This window comes from Parasteatoda tepidariorum, chromosome 1 (assembly GCF_043381705.1).
Source record: "Parasteatoda tepidariorum isolate YZ-2023 chromosome 1, CAS_Ptep_4.0, whole genome shotgun sequence".
In the NCBI taxonomy this organism is placed as follows: domain Eukaryota; kingdom Metazoa; phylum Arthropoda; class Arachnida; order Araneae; family Theridiidae; genus Parasteatoda; species Parasteatoda tepidariorum.
The window spans coordinates 82,661,876-82,678,178 of NC_092204.1; the positions used below are offsets into that span (position 1 = coordinate 82,661,876).

Sequence of the window (16,303 nt, forward strand, 5' to 3'; positions counted from 1 at the left end):
ACAGCTATTTCTCTGGATATTAGAATGTAAATTTCGACAATAACTGTAATAATATGTAAGTTGTATGTAAATACTAGCCGACTTCGTCGGCCAGCGTGGTCATCTTACAAATTATCTTTTACAACATTTAAACTTAAATAAAAACTAAGCCGAATGCATAGCACAACCATATATAAACATTCTAATTCTTCAACCCCTCCTCCAATCCTTACAACTTAATTAGATTTAAACCATCTATTACAGAACCATATTTTTTGACCGTCCAGCTATTGTCCACTGTTTTTCATACGCGGAAGTGCTTTGATTTCAATTTTATATATTTTCGAAATATGTCCGCGATATCATCATTTATCGTTTCATCCTCCTTTATGTATTGATGATTAGTAATAATTTCAAATTTTTCCTGAAACCATTAAATAACATAAACCAACGTCTGAATTCCGGACATCCTAATTATACTTAGCTAACTTAACTAATAAAACTAGAATAAATTATCTCCTCAATTATTTCTTTTTCCGTACAAATCATTTCTAATATTTCTTTCAAAAAAAGATGAGTAGAACGTTTTTTTTCCCCCGAAATCTCGTTTTTTTCTCGACTGCTTAGAAAATTTTTTAAAAAAAAGCTGTGAAAATGTGTACACACGAGCCTAAAAATGAAGTATCGGTGATAATGAATGGGGAATCAAGAGTAAACACTTTCGAAATTATTTTTATTGATTGCATTTCCACTAATGATTAGCTTGTGACACGTGGCCTAAATTACTGTGGAAAGCAACGTTATAGAGAGATAAAGATTTTGAGGGCGACGAATGATTGTAAAACTTGCTCTTTAATTTGCTCAAATATCGAAAATGTTTGATCCCTAGGCAGATGTTGTTAATTCATCTGCAGCAAATAAAAATCTTAAAAACGACACACAATTATGAAATAAAGAAAAATATTCTTTGATTTCTCATATTTTAAGAAAATAAAGGAATAAAGTAGTTTTATAGTTTCATAGACATGTAAGTAAAATTGCTTTTTTATACAAAATTTCTTATTTAGTAGACTGTTCTTTTTCATGCAGAAGCAATCAAGACCGTTTTACGGTGGGTAACATCCTTTAAATGTCCATATTTATCATTTTTAATAAATATCGTTCGAAATGAAATTTACTGAATTTTATTTTGCAACAGTTCAGCTTAGAAATAATAAACAAATAAATAAAAGTTAGACAAAATTTCTGTTCATCTCTTCTGATATTAGAAATAAAAACAAAAAATGTGTATACATTTTGCAAAGTTGGATGTTCAAAGATTCAATTTAAAACATTGGAATGATATTTTATTTTTCATGTATTAGTCACATTATTACAATCATGTAGAAAAATCACAACAATGAAATTTCCAGATGAATACACAAAAATGAATATAAAACAATTATCTGAAGCATATTATAAAAGAAAAGACAAGTTTTCTTGGCACTATTTTTGGGACAATTGACATCAGATTCTTTTAAATGTACAATCGAGTAAGTGACATTGTTTTTAAAGGAACACGTTGCTTTTTTGGCTACATTGTTGACATAAAGTGACGCTTCGACGTTAAGAACATGAACCCGAAACGTTTCTCTCAACCACCTACGCATCCAGTCACCCATCCAAAGAAGCTCACAGCTGCAACTCCAGGGATTGTCTTCTAAAAGCACACCGCCTAAAAATTACATATAACATAATTACTGTTTATCGAAGAAACATACAATCTATAATAAAAAATTAACCGAAATGTGGCATGTATTTCTGATCGGCTCGACATACATGTGGTGTGCAAAATTAAAAAGCAAAGCTCTTCCCGCAATAGCTCGTTGTCGATCTGAGGATTCATGGTGGTCAAAGCTCCTTAATGCCGTGACCAGCGGCATGATAGTGACAATGTGGTCAGCATTGCTTCCAAACCGTCTTTACTTCGCAGACACGTTGGTGCCCATTGATCTGAAGAATTTAATCCCAATTCTTCATAATGATAACTCATTTCTTTACCACTGAGCCATCGCGACTTAGGGTCGTGTACAGACTCAAAATATGCAGGGTGATTCTAATATCACTGTGCAAACTTGGAGAGAAAGGTCGGGCACATTATAAGTACTAAGAATACATGGCTGGAAAAGGCGTCTTACGCCGTTGGAAATGTTTTTCTTTCATGAACTTTTCCTACTTGTGCCTCTGAACAGATACCTTTATTTATATAAATTATCTTAATTTTGAGTTCATTTTATGATTTCTATTAATTATTGCATTCAAATATTCTCAGAAATAACTTTTTCATGGTAATTTGATAATTCGGTGAACTTATTAAAAGTGCCTGCTTATAATTGGAAAGTGCCCCTAGCGGCGTGCGATAACATTAAAGGCCATGGATTTCTATGCAACTCTCAAACCTTAAAATTTTCCCTACTTCCCCTGCAAGTTTCACTCTATAAAGACGAATACTGTACTGCAGGTTAAATATCGATTAATAATATATTGAAAAAGAAAATGAGGCAAAATTACTATTCAAAATCTATGCGGTTTGAAATATTGCATTGTGTTAAACCATACTATCGTTCAAATTTTCTGCAACCTTAACATGGTGCTAATTTGAGCCACATTATCGCCTTTCTAAAACAATATTGCAGGATAATTAGGTTCAACTTAGGAAGCCTGCTTTAATTTAAAATCCTATTAATCTTACATCAAATTTGTATTATATTCTGGTTCATCTTTGAACTGTATTTTTTTTAATTGTGCTATTATTCTTCAAAATACTATTAGACTTCAAAATTACATTTCTCTTANTTTTGCAAAGTTGGATGTTCAAAAATTCAATTTAAAACATTGGAATGATATTTTATTTTTCATGTATTAGTCACATTGTTACAAACATGTAGAAAAATCACAACAAAGAAATTTTCAGATGAATACACAAAAATGAATATAAAACAATTATCTGAAGCATATTATAAAAGGAAAGACAAGTTTTCTTGGCACTATTTTTGGGACAATTGACATCAGATTCTTTTAAGTGTACAATCGAGTAAGTGACATTGTTTTTAAAGGAACACGTTGCTTTTTTGGCTACATTGTTGACATAAAGTGATGCTTCGACGTTAAGAACATGAACCCGAAATGTTTCTCTCAACCACCTACGCATCCAGTCACCCATCCAAAGAAGCTCACAACTGCAACTCCAGGGATTGTCTTCTAAAAACACACCTCCTGAAAATTACATAAAACATATTGAATTATTGTAAAAACATAAAATCTATAACACAAAAATGAACCGAAATGTGGCATATATTTCTGATCTGCTCGACGTACATTAGGCATATAAAATTAAAAAGCAAAGCTTTTCCGCAATAGCTCATTGTAGATCTGAGGATTCAGTGTTGTCAAATCTCCTTAATGTCGTGACCAACGGCATGATAGTGACAATATGGTCAGCGTTACGCCCAAATGGTCTTTACTTCCCAGACGTGTTGGCGCCCATTGATCTGAAGCTAGGAGGGTTTCATACTACTACTGAGAATTGAATCCCAATTCTTTGTAATGATAACTCATTTCTTTACCACTGAGCCATCGCGACTTAGGGTCATGTATAGACTCAAAATATGCAGGGTGATTCTAATATCACTGTGCAAACTTAGAGAGAAAGGTCGGGCACATTATAAGTACTAAGAACCCATGGCTGGGAATGTCGTCTTACGCCGTTAGAAATGTTTTTCTTTCATAAATTTTTCCTACTTGTGCCTCTGAGCAGATACCTTTATTTATATAAATCATCTTAATTTTGAGTTTATTTTATGATTTCTATTAATTATTGCATTCAAATATGCTCAGAAATAACTTTTTCACGGTAATTTGATAATTCGGTGAGCTTATTAAAAGTACCTGATCAAAGGCACACGCAGTAGCAGTTTTTAATTGGAAAGTAGCAGTTTTTAATCGCAGTAGCAGTTTTTAATCGATAACATTAACGGCCATGGATTTCTATGCAATTCTCAATCCTTAAACTTTTCCCTGCTTCCCCTGCAAGTTTCACTCTATAAAGACTAATACTGTACTGTAGGTTAAATTTCGATATTGAAAAAGAAAATGAGGCGAAATTACTATTCAAAATCTATGCGGTTTGAAATATTGCATTGTGTTAAACCATACTATCGTTCAAATTTTCTGCAACCTTAACATGGTGCTAATTTGAGCCACATTATCGCCTTTCTAAAACAATATTGCAGGATAATTAGGTTCAACTTAGGAAGCCTGCTTTAATTTAAAATCCTATTAATCTTACATCAAATTTGTATTATATTCTGGTTCATCTTTGAACTGTATTTTTTTAAATTGTGCTATTATTCTTCAAAATACTATTAGACTTCAAAATTACATTTCTCTTAGAAAAATTGGTTCAATGTTGAACCATAATATGAGTACCTGGAATCATAACACGTCGTATCTTTAATAGGGTGTCAAATTTAAATATACCATATTCTCGAGTAAAGAAGTTTGTAAAGTATAAAAATTGTAAATGTAATTAATTACAACAGTAATGTGATCAAGTAACTTATAATTAAAGGTGTAACGTAAACGAATATATGTGCAACTTATATAGGAGCTTAAAACTTTCTCGTTAATGGTTTACAACCAGGGCCTCCCTTGTATTTGCCGATTTGAAAATATATATAAAAATAAAAACCAGGAACTAATCATATAACGGTAAACAATAGCTGATGTAATCCGAAGATGACGTCATTGAAAGCAAATACAGCAAAGAATGTCATGGTAACGAGAAATTGGGTTTTAGTAAAACTGAAGGAAAATTTTCGCCAAGCCAAAGAGCTCCGATTCAACACCTTAATCTGTTTCTTTATTATAACGTAATTCTATAATATTACCTCTTTGCAATACGTTTTCAGATAAACTAATTTATTGACTATTGTACAATTATTATTTTTTGTTGTAAATGACATTAATATGCTGTTATAAATTACCGTTAGAGAGACTCGTTAAATAATCGAACTCAGCAATCAGCTTTATGCACAAATTGTATTTAATATATCAGCCTGTTGGTAAACGAAAGTATTAAAATATGGTTACGAATTCAGCAAATTTTTTATAACAATTAAATGTTATTTTTAAATAGTGTATTTCTAAGCAAAATTGTTTATGTTTACTAATATATCTTATTAGAATCATACGATATCTTTCATAATATTTACCAATCAAATTTCACTCAAAATAAACATTTAATTTAAGGAAATGAATGTTGGAAGTGGAGAGTGAGGGTGAAGGGGTAAGCAAACAGAATTCCTTATAGTTCTTATAGTTTAAGTGAATAATTTAAACTTTCGTAGAAAAACTGTTTTATTCAAGGAAAATAAAATTTTTGCGAAGCAATCCTCGGGGTTGATGAGTGGTAGCGGGTAAGGGGCTTACTCTCCTGGTAAATTAAATAATATGAGAACATAAAACCAATTTGAATGTTTTTTTTTTTCAAAGTTTAATAATTTGGAATGGTTATAAACAACTAGCTATTTTTTTTATTTTCTTGCGATGTATACTTTGTGCGTAGTATCCAAAATGCAAAAATCCATTGGTAAACCCTTACATACACATTAAGCTTTTTTAATAATATATTAAACGTCTTCACTGATTGTCTCCGTGTTTTAACATATAGACTTCTTAGGATTTTTTTATCATTTTTATCCCTTTCTTTAAATTCTTCACGTGCAATATTAAAAAAAAAACTTGTTTTTATTGTTTCAGAAGAGACCAACAACATCGTTAAAAATTGTTTATCTTTTAATTTTTTTAAAAAAAGTAAAAGTTGACAATAACTGCTAGAGAATAAATGAAATACTAGCTTAAAGCTCGCTTAATTCAAAATTTTATTTTAGTATCCTTCAAGAAGTTTGTTAAGCAATTTAACATGCCTTTTGTTTAAAACCTCGTAATATGTTATAGTACTGAGCAACAAAACCTATTTTTTTATACCTAATTTACCACAATATCTATTTTCGTCAGATCTAATTGAGAAATGCCCCAAAAAATACTCGAACTGAGAAGGTAAAAATAAAAACACTGACAATTGTTCAGTTTGAGTTCATACTATTATCATAAATTTTGACTAAACGATTTTAAATATCGGCAAATTTGAAATCCTACTAATTAAAAATGACGTACCAATTGATCCCCGGAAGCCGCAAACGATTTAGATTAAACCAAAAATTTAACGTAGTGATAACCAACTCTCGCATTGGTTATTTTCATAATTAATAACGAAATAATCATCAGATATAACAAAAATAATTAATTGCAATTTCAAACCTAATTACTGAATGAACTGTGCAAAATTTTTGGATGTCTTAAACCTTAAGTTAAATTTTATTTTCCTTCCTAAATCAATATTTACTTAAAATCTCAAAAAGAGGTTTTTGATTGAAAAAAAAATCTTGTAGAATTTAAAAAGGTGAGTCTTAAAACTGAATCATGTTCTCTTCCATTTTATCAAAGCACACAATAAATATTTTACACTGCTTAGCTTTTAAATCCACAACGTTAAATTTATATATTAAAAGTGGTTTCGGATAAGATTTATCAAAGTAATTAGGGATACAATTTGTCAAATTTATTAAATTTTTCAGTAGTCAAATGAAAGAAAGAAGAACACGGGAATCTGTAAGGGTTTTTAAAAATATGAGCTTGAATACAGAATAATAAATATATACATAATCTATACTTCTTTCTGAAATTCTACAGCATAGAATCAGTTCGACTAAATTTAATTCGAAATAAGAGGAAGAATTTGATAAGAATTTCACTAAGCAGCAAACAAACTCTAGAGCGTAGAAGTAAAATCCAATTCTCGAAATACTTTCTTTCCTATTTATTCTCGCATTATTTTCAAAAGAATGTTTGCTTTATTTATTTTTTTCAAAGAACCAAGAATTTAATTTCTTTCCAAATTTATTATAGTAAAAGTATTTTTTTTAAACTTTACTGTCATGTTTTTTCGTTTTTGTCATGTTCAACTCCGACGTGTGACAGATTTTTTATTCGTTAAATCGTTCTATTTTTATTCTATTTTTTTAAAATTCGCTCTATTTTTGTTACATTTTGTTCCAGTTGTTTACGGTTATTAAAGTTTTCTTTTATGTATTTGTTAAACTTAACAAAGGCTAACATATACATCCTTTATAACTATAAACTATTCTATTCATTTCACTTTAAAATTTTTGGAATAATTTATCGAATGGAATTTGAATTGCTTATTATTAATATAAAATAAGCACAATATATATATATATANTATATATATATATATATATATATATATATATATATATATATATATATATATATATATATATATATATATATATATATATATATATATATATATATATATATATATATATATATATATATATATATATATATATATATATATATATATATATATATATATATATATATATATATATATATATATATATATATATATATATATATATATATATATATATATATATATATATATATATATATATATATATATATATATATATATATATATATATATATATATATATATATATATATATATATATATATATATATATATATATATATATATATATATATATATATATATATATATATATATATATATATATATATATATATATATATATATATATATATATATATATATATATATATATATATATATATATATATATATATATATATATATATATATATATATATATATATATATATATATATATATATATATATATATATATATATATATATATATATATATATATATATATATATATATATATATATATATATATATATATATATATATATATATATATATATATATATATATATATATATATATATATATATATATATATATATATATATATATATATATATATATATATATATATATATATATATATATATATATATATATATATATATATATATATATATATATATATATATATATATATATATATATATATATATATATATATATATATATATATATATATATATATATATATATATATATATATATATATATATATATATATATATATATATATATATTACAGATAACCAATAAATCTTTCTATTCAGTTCATTAATATAGCCTAAGCTTATTTGCGCGGTCGTAAAATTAAAATCATGTGAATTTTAGTTTGATAAAATAAAAGTAAACATAATGAACAAATAGACAAGTTTACTTAATGCTTCTGACGTAATTAGAATAATGAGATTAAAAAAGACTCTTCATGAAAACAATTAATTAAGTCAAATTCAATTCGCATCCACAAATAAATGAAAACGGAATTTTTTCTATTCAACGCTCAACTTTATTTTTATTCTTTCCTTTAAATATTCAAGATGGAGCAGAATTTAATTAACTGTTTAAACTTTATAATTAAAAGCTTTTACTTATCGTAAAAAATTTTTTTGTCTGTACTGTTAGTTTAAAATATTTATCGTCTTGAATTGAGAATAGGTTTTCTTTTTGACTCTTTGAAAGTATTTTAATTTTAAAGCTGCAAATAAACTTATTGAAATAAATTAATCTCAATTTTGCAAGTTAGATTAAGAAAATTAAAACATCTATTATTTAATATAGGGACATTTTTATTTCAAAAGATAAACAAAGAGTTATTGTCTTACTGAAAGAAAGTTCAGATTTTTGACTGGTGGAATTGCCTCATTGTTTTGAATGTAAAACTTGCTTCACACTTGCTTTGATGTCACACTTAAATGACTTGGGGAATTTTCATTGAAAATAGAAGTTTACTTCAGAAATTAAATTATGCGCTCTACGCTTCTTGTTATTAGCCAGAAAAAAATTTACTTTGGTGCAACCAAAATTAATCTTTTTTCTACACCTTAGTTTACTTGAAATTTTTATTTTAATATAAATATTATTTTAATATGCAAACTAAAAATTTTTATTTTAATATTTTCTAATAATCTTTAATGTTTCAAATTTAAACACTCTCTCCAGCTACACGAAAAAGTATCAAAATTTCTGTTCTCCGTATTTCTATTAAGAGATAAATGCTGCTTTTGGCGAAGATCAGGTTTCAAAAAGTCATCGGAATATTGATTGCAAGATTTTATAATTACAAGCATGAAAGTGAATTAATAAAAATGTTGTAATTATAAAGAATACACATTTTCTCTTTTAATTTACATGAGATTATATAGGGAAAGTACCCAAATACATATACAATACGCCTGAAATAATTCCTTTCTTATTTTTATGCCTTACATTTTTCATCATGCAAAATAAATTTTACAGATCAAATGTATAGAACATATGAGTTGAAATTAGAATTCATATAAGTTCTCTTTAAAGTAAAGTCTGTTACTATTTGATCTACAACAAATCCTTTATTAAATCAACAGTATGACTTCGAGATTTTACGCTTTTAGAATAATTTAAGTTGTTTTAATATGTAACTCTAACTATTTTAAGTCAATATTAAACCTAGACTTCAAGAACGGAAGACTATACATATTTCCTTTTAGTTTATTTGTTTTAAAGCAGTTTTCCTATCGATTCATATTTGGTTTATATCTATTTAAATTTAATTTTCACATTTGGTAATTTGAAAATAATAAATTTTATTAAATATTATAATAAAGTTAATAAATAATAATAAATTTTATTAAATATTTTACTAAAATATTTTAATAATTGTTTTTAAATATTTTATTCTGTGAAGATCATTATATAATTTAATATTTATCCTCCAGTATTTTATGTTTGGACATTTTAAAATTCCTTATTAGATTCTATTAGATTCTTTGGGAAAGTGTCGGAAAAAAGTGTCGAAGTGTAGGGGAGGAAACTTTGGGACCATATCGTTTAAATGTGCTGCAAACTTAATATACTGCTAACTTAGATCATTTATTGTGTAATTTAAACTTGATCACACGATTGTAGAATTCAACTTTAACAGAAGCCCAGTTTAATAAGTAAATTGCACCGTAATAAGTAATACCTTAAAAAAATTGCACCGTATTATAGTTCAGCATTGAAACTATTTTCTGGAAGTATTTTAAATCATATTACTTTCTTACTGAAAAATCAAGTATAAGATGATTCTAATTATCATTTTAGGGAATTTAAGAACAGTAGTTTAAAAAAAATTAGAAGCAGGTCAAAATGTATGGCTTGATGCATTCTGCATAGTCCAAAGTTTATGTTCCTAAAATTTTAAAATTGCTTATATAATCATTTAAAGATGGCGCTGTTAATAAGAGAATCATAAAAATGTTTTTTTATTGCATGTCAGAGCAATCCAACTAAAATTTTTGCTCGAACATCTGTTAATTTTATCCATAAATTGAGCCACGTTGTTGTTTCAAATTGACTAAACACAGGGGGTTCCACGTTCGGCTGACCTCCTGACCGGAACATCTGCTCCTGCATCCCAAGGTCAGGAAAACTGAGATAGGTACAGTAGGCTCTGGCCCTCTATGAGCTGTCACGGCACTGAGTTTATACACACACACACACGCATATATATATATTTTAAATAAGAGGATACNTATATATATATATATTCTTAGCTTTTACAACGGGTCGGCCAACATTATTAATGAGAAAACTAGAAAACTATATCAAACATCGCTTGTTTAAAAAGTTACGTTCATTTCTCTTCTTTAATTTGAATAAAATATTTCAACACATTTTTCTTTAAAAAAAAAGTATAAAGTTATAATTAAAATAATTTACATTAAAATTAATTATAACATTTTTAAAGAAAATCTATAGCGTTAATCTGTTACTTAACACAAGGAGGAAAATACCATAATATTCTGGCACTATATCTGATATTTTATCGAAATAATCGTAGCGAAATAAGTAATTTTCTAATATTAGCCATCTTGACAACAGCTGGGTAAAGTTTTCTTCACAATCGATTTGCCGTTATGGTGCCCTTATTAGTCTTGACAAAGTCTATTAATAAATTATAACTGGAGGGTCTTTCCGACGAGTTGCAGTCAGTGTTGCATTCAAATAATATTATAATTAGTGTAGAATATTGGCATGGTTTCCCTTTAAGGTAAAGTAACACAAAGGAAAAACTATTTTACCTTTCTGAGCAAATAATGTAATTATAGATGTGATACTATAAGTTACTACAAAGTTACAATAAATGAAATAAAACAGAGATATAAGACTGAAGTGAAAAATATTTATTCTCAAACACCTCTTTTAGATCATTATGTAATACTGAATAACAAAGGTGTGCAATTTTTTATGTGAGCAAAATTTTTAACCGATTTTGACCATATTTGTTGCATCGATTTCATTAATGAAAATTGCACTTTTTTTTCTTATATGGTATCGTCTAAATATTCAATGCAAATAAGTTCTAAAATATGATATTCTTGCCAATCTTTAGTAGTTCATATTGCCTTTGCTTTTAATCTGATTTTGAAAACTTTTGCATGTCACATAATTTTCTCCTAGACGCTTAGCTTTATTAACTAACGAAATATGTTATTTTTGTAGAAATGCAAACGCTTTTTACGAGTTGGTTGTCGCAGTTTTCGTATTATATCTGTGTTTTTTTTCCTTATAAGAAGACAAATTTTATCCAATAGCGTTTTTTTAGATTCCATGGGGATATTTTCATATGTTATCTTGCCATAGTAAATTCTATACCGTGTATAAAATAACATATTGACCTGACCTTTACTTGATTAAAAACTTCATTCGCTTCAAAAATGTGTAAATAGGAAATAAACTCCCATATGTTTCAAGAGCTCAAGAACAGGTACCCAATTTCAAAACTATCCAGGGGGGAATCAGAAATAACAAAAGTGATTTTAAGGAGAAAACGAATAGTTACCATCAAATAATGAAAAAATAAAGGTGAGAAACAATGCTAGAAAAATCACAGTAGCCGAGAGAGAGAAAAAGATGAAAAAAACAGAACAGAGCAAAATATTTTTTTAATACTGAGTTATACTTTTGACTTAATAAGGAGATAATTTTTAATTCAAGATTATACTCTACACATTTTAAAATAAGTAGTCCAAGATTTAATATGATATACTGAGTATTTTTTACATTAAAATTTTGATGCCCAGACTGAATATTTTGTAGAATTGCCCAGTGCCTTCAAATCGAATGAATGTAATGTTTTATTATCGAGCCTGGTTTGTGATGTCTTCTGCTTGAAAGCAATAACAAGCTGGGGGAGTAATAGTTTTAAAATAACATATAAAATGACTTGTATCAACATAAGGGTAAGCTTAACTCAACTTTTTAAATGGGGTTATTTATTTTCAACAAGGCTTTCTAGCAATAAATAGTTATTCTACCGGTTGGGTAAATTTCAATTTTGAGGCTGTCTATAGTTAACTTAATAGAAAACTAGTTCACTTATCGCTGTAAGGAACAACAATATAATATTTCACGTAAGCTGATTCTGCATTAGAGTAATAAGAAAATTTTATTTGCATAAATTAATTTTAAGCAATAAGAAGATTTGTAAACAGGTATTAATTATTGAAAACAGTTCCAAAATAACAAATTTCGGAATATTTCCTAATAGTTGAATGTTTCGTATAATAGTGGCCAAATTATTTTAAAACTAGTTGCCCTACAGCTTATTTCTGCCACTCTGTAAAAATGTCCGAATCAAAACACGGTATAAAATACCGATACGTCCGTAAGATCCATTTTATCTTAAAATATATTTCACCATAAAATATTATACAGTAATATTTACAGTGATATTTATTTAGGTAGAGTGATTCAGTGATTTTACGGTAATTATTTCTGTAAAAGTTACAGTGTATCAGATTTTTTGTTCTGTAGTATGTTCCGGTAAAAACGAATTTTATGGTAAAAATCTCGAGGTTACAGTTGATCCGGATCGATTACTGCTGATCCGTAATTTCTTACAGTATATCGAACAAAAGAAATGCCAAATCATGCAAGAAACGGGAAATAATATACTAGTTAGATTTTGAAGCTCTATTTCTCAAAATGGATATGGAGTTAGATTGCTATTCAAATAATTTTTTCAATTAATCTTTTGTTTCCTAGAGTAAGATTTAACTAAACGGAATTTTAAATATTTTATTTTTGAAGTAAAGTTATCACATCTGAAAATAAAGCGCTACAAATACTCATTTCAGAAAAAAGTGCTACTTTTGCAAGTAAATAAATCATAACAAATAATATACAATATTATATACAACATGTAGAAAAAGTTAGGAAAAGATCAAATATTTCGAGAACGATTCATGGGATCGAAAAGTGAATCTAAACACATTTAATATTTTTAAAAGCTATCCCACGGAGGTGAGGTGGAGGTAAATTTGAAATATTAAATAAAAATACCCATATTTTATTGCATATTTGGATTCTCCCGAAAAAATTATTAGTGCTGTAAGTTTATGCATTTTGCAATGCAGATGGCACTGCCGAGAAAAATTATTAAAAAAAAAGGATACAAACTATTTGAAATGGCTGTAACTCAAGATCCATCAGATTAAAAATAAAAACAAATAAAATTCAAATAAAATTCGATATTATTTTCCAAAAAAAAACATTTAAAAAAAATCGAGAGAAATTTTTTTTTCAAGAGATCTACTTTAATCTTCTCATTAAAAACATTTTCAAATAATTATTGAACAATTTTATATTATTGTAATTGAAAATGGAAATAAATATAACTAAAATTGCTTTGATACTTTTTTGAAAAGCAAAATACAGAAAATCGATAAAAATATTTTTCAACGTGTCTATTTTGATCTTCTTAATCTGATGGGTCTCGAGATTCACCGTTTTAAACAGCTTGTACCCTAATCAACTTTTCTCGGTTACAGCGCCATCTGTAAAGCGAAATGCATAAAGCTATAACTCAATTAAAGTTACCTTTTTCGCTGGGGATTCCGAATCTGCCATAAAAAAATAAGGATTCATAAAGATTTCAATGTTCTCCCTCACCCCACCTTCAGGTGTGTGGAGAGTGGGTGAAAGATCGAGTTTGGTATCGTTTTAAAGCTTTTAAAAAACATTGAATGTGACTAGTTTCACTTTTTCGATCCAATTTTGACATCTCGAGATTTTTGACCATTTTCAAATTCTTTTACACCCTGTTTCTCTTACCAGTTATGTGCTGTGTTTGATGCGTCATAACACCTTTAACAGTGACTTCAGCCAACACTCCAGGTTTCATGGAAGATAACTGATTTTTCCTCAAATCCAAAGTCAGATATCGTATGTCTGTTAAATATCTAAGAAGGCCTTCTGGTAGTTCTGTCACGGCTGTGTTGCTGATTTTTATGGTCAGTTCGTGAGTAATTAGACCAGCAAACGCATCTGGTAATATTCTTTCCAAGTTCCTGCCAGTAATCACTAATTCTCGAAGTTTAGTACCAAAAGCTCTCTGTACTTGGTGTGATAAAACTGGCTCCTCGATATCAATGAGAACACTTTGGAGGGCGGAGGCTTGAGAAAGTAAATCTTGGAGACGGAATGATCTCACGGAAGGGTACGAGTCAGTTTTAAACACGGTCAGGAATCTGAAATTGTTTAATAACATTTTCAATAAACTGACTGTATTTTAAGCATTTTTTTTTTGTTGTAAAATGAGTATTAACAGTTATTTTGTAAAGTTTTGATTTTTAAATCTTGGAGACGGAATGATTTCGCGGAAGGATACGAGTCAGTTTTAAACACGGTCAGGAATCTGAAATGGTTTAATAACATTTTCAATAAACTGATTGTATTTCAAGCATTTTTTTTTTTTTGTTGTAAAATAAGTATTAACAGTTATTTTGTAAAGTTTTGATTTGTAAATCTTGGAGACGGAATGATCTCACGGAAGGGCACGAGTCAGTTTTAAACACGGTCAGGAATCTGAAATGATATAATAACATTTTCAATAAACTGATTGTATTTTAAACATTTTTTTTGTTGTAAAATGAGTATTAACAGTTATTTTGCAAACTTTTGATTTGTAAATCTTGGAGACGGAATGATGGCGCGGAAGGATACGAGTCAGTTTTAATCACGGTCAGGAATCTGAAATGATTTAATAACATTTTCAATAAACTGATTGTACTTTAAATAGTTTTTTGTTGTCAAATGAGTAATATCAATTATCTTCTAAACTTTTGATTTGTTATAAGTAAAACAGAAAATTATATGATTTTTAAACATATGAACGAAATAAGACAGCTAAGTTATGCTGCTTCTACCCATGGCAACAAAGCATGTTGTTACATTCATATACGTTATATTTTCATATGCTGTTTTATTTATCTTTGTGTTTTCTGCTATGTTGCTTAGTATATTTTTCTTTTTACTTGGAGGCCCGACCCCTGCTCGCTTTACCTTTACGCGCGAGTCTCTTTTTCACCATAAAAAAATTGTTGCATCAAAATATTTAAAAAAAAATTATTCAGTTAGAAGATTCTAAAGTATTTTATTGTATTAATAAAGTATTGGCTCAGGTGATTGAGTTTCCAAATCTATTAGGATAAAATGTAAATTTAATTTGTTTGTTCAGTTACCATTGCAATTTCATTCTCACACTTGTTTTTAAATTCATATTTAATTTCGGTTACTAAAATAATTGTTGAATGTTTTTTTTATCAAAAATATTAGCAATCAGCAATGTGAAAAATTATTTCTTTTTAATGTTTTACATTTTTGTGTTCATTATTTATTTATTAAGTTGCCTGTATCCTAATATACATAGAGCTTATAATTACGTCAGAGAATTCTAAAACTGATAAATAAATACCAGGTTAAATTAAATTGAAAATGACATATTTTCCAGTTAAACAATATCTTTATGCAAATGGAAACTGATTCACATCATGTGTATTTTCCAGAGAATGAGAATACACGTACCAACCATCACTTTCACTTGATTTTTATGCATATTTATTTCACATTTTTTGCCTCATATTTTTAATTTATTTTACTTTTATATGATTTTATTTTTTTCTTTACCTTTTTCGATCTTTTTGATTTCTTCTTCTCACAGAAAGGAAATTTTCTTTGGTGCTCAAATGAGCAAAAACAACATAAACTTAGCCATTTTATTTATTTCATTTTAAGGACTAATTTAAAGAAAAAAATATTCTTCTTTACTGAAAATATGAAAGAAAAAAAGACTAGAATAGAAGACGAAAGAGTACGTAAGTATTATATCAAACATTATAAAGTGTTTGAATTAAAATACGAATAATATCTGAAAATAAA

The 16,303-nt window shown here is 27.5% G+C and overlaps 1 protein-coding gene across 3 annotated transcripts in view; it reads right to left on the reverse strand.

Moving 5' to 3' along the window:
* Window positions 1-1,332: 1,332 nt before the first annotated feature.
* LOC122268271 (chaoptin-like) overlaps window positions 1,333-16,303 on the reverse strand; it is a 58,047-nt gene continuing 43,076 nt past the window's right edge. The window contains exons 5-6 of one of the 3 annotated variants that reach the window (XM_071183027.1): window positions 14,198-14,613; window positions 1,333-1,693 (exon numbers count right to left, since the gene is read on the reverse strand). In XM_071183027.1, coding sequence (XP_071039128.1) covers window positions 1,371-1,693; window positions 14,198-14,613 — 739 coding nt within the window. In that variant the 3' untranslated portion in view covers window positions 1,333-1,370. Of the gene's footprint in view, window positions 1,694-2,851; window positions 3,235-14,197; window positions 14,614-14,670; window positions 14,951-16,303 lie in introns of those variants that run through there. The other 2 variants (XM_071183025.1, XM_071183028.1) reach the window with 2 other exon arrangements.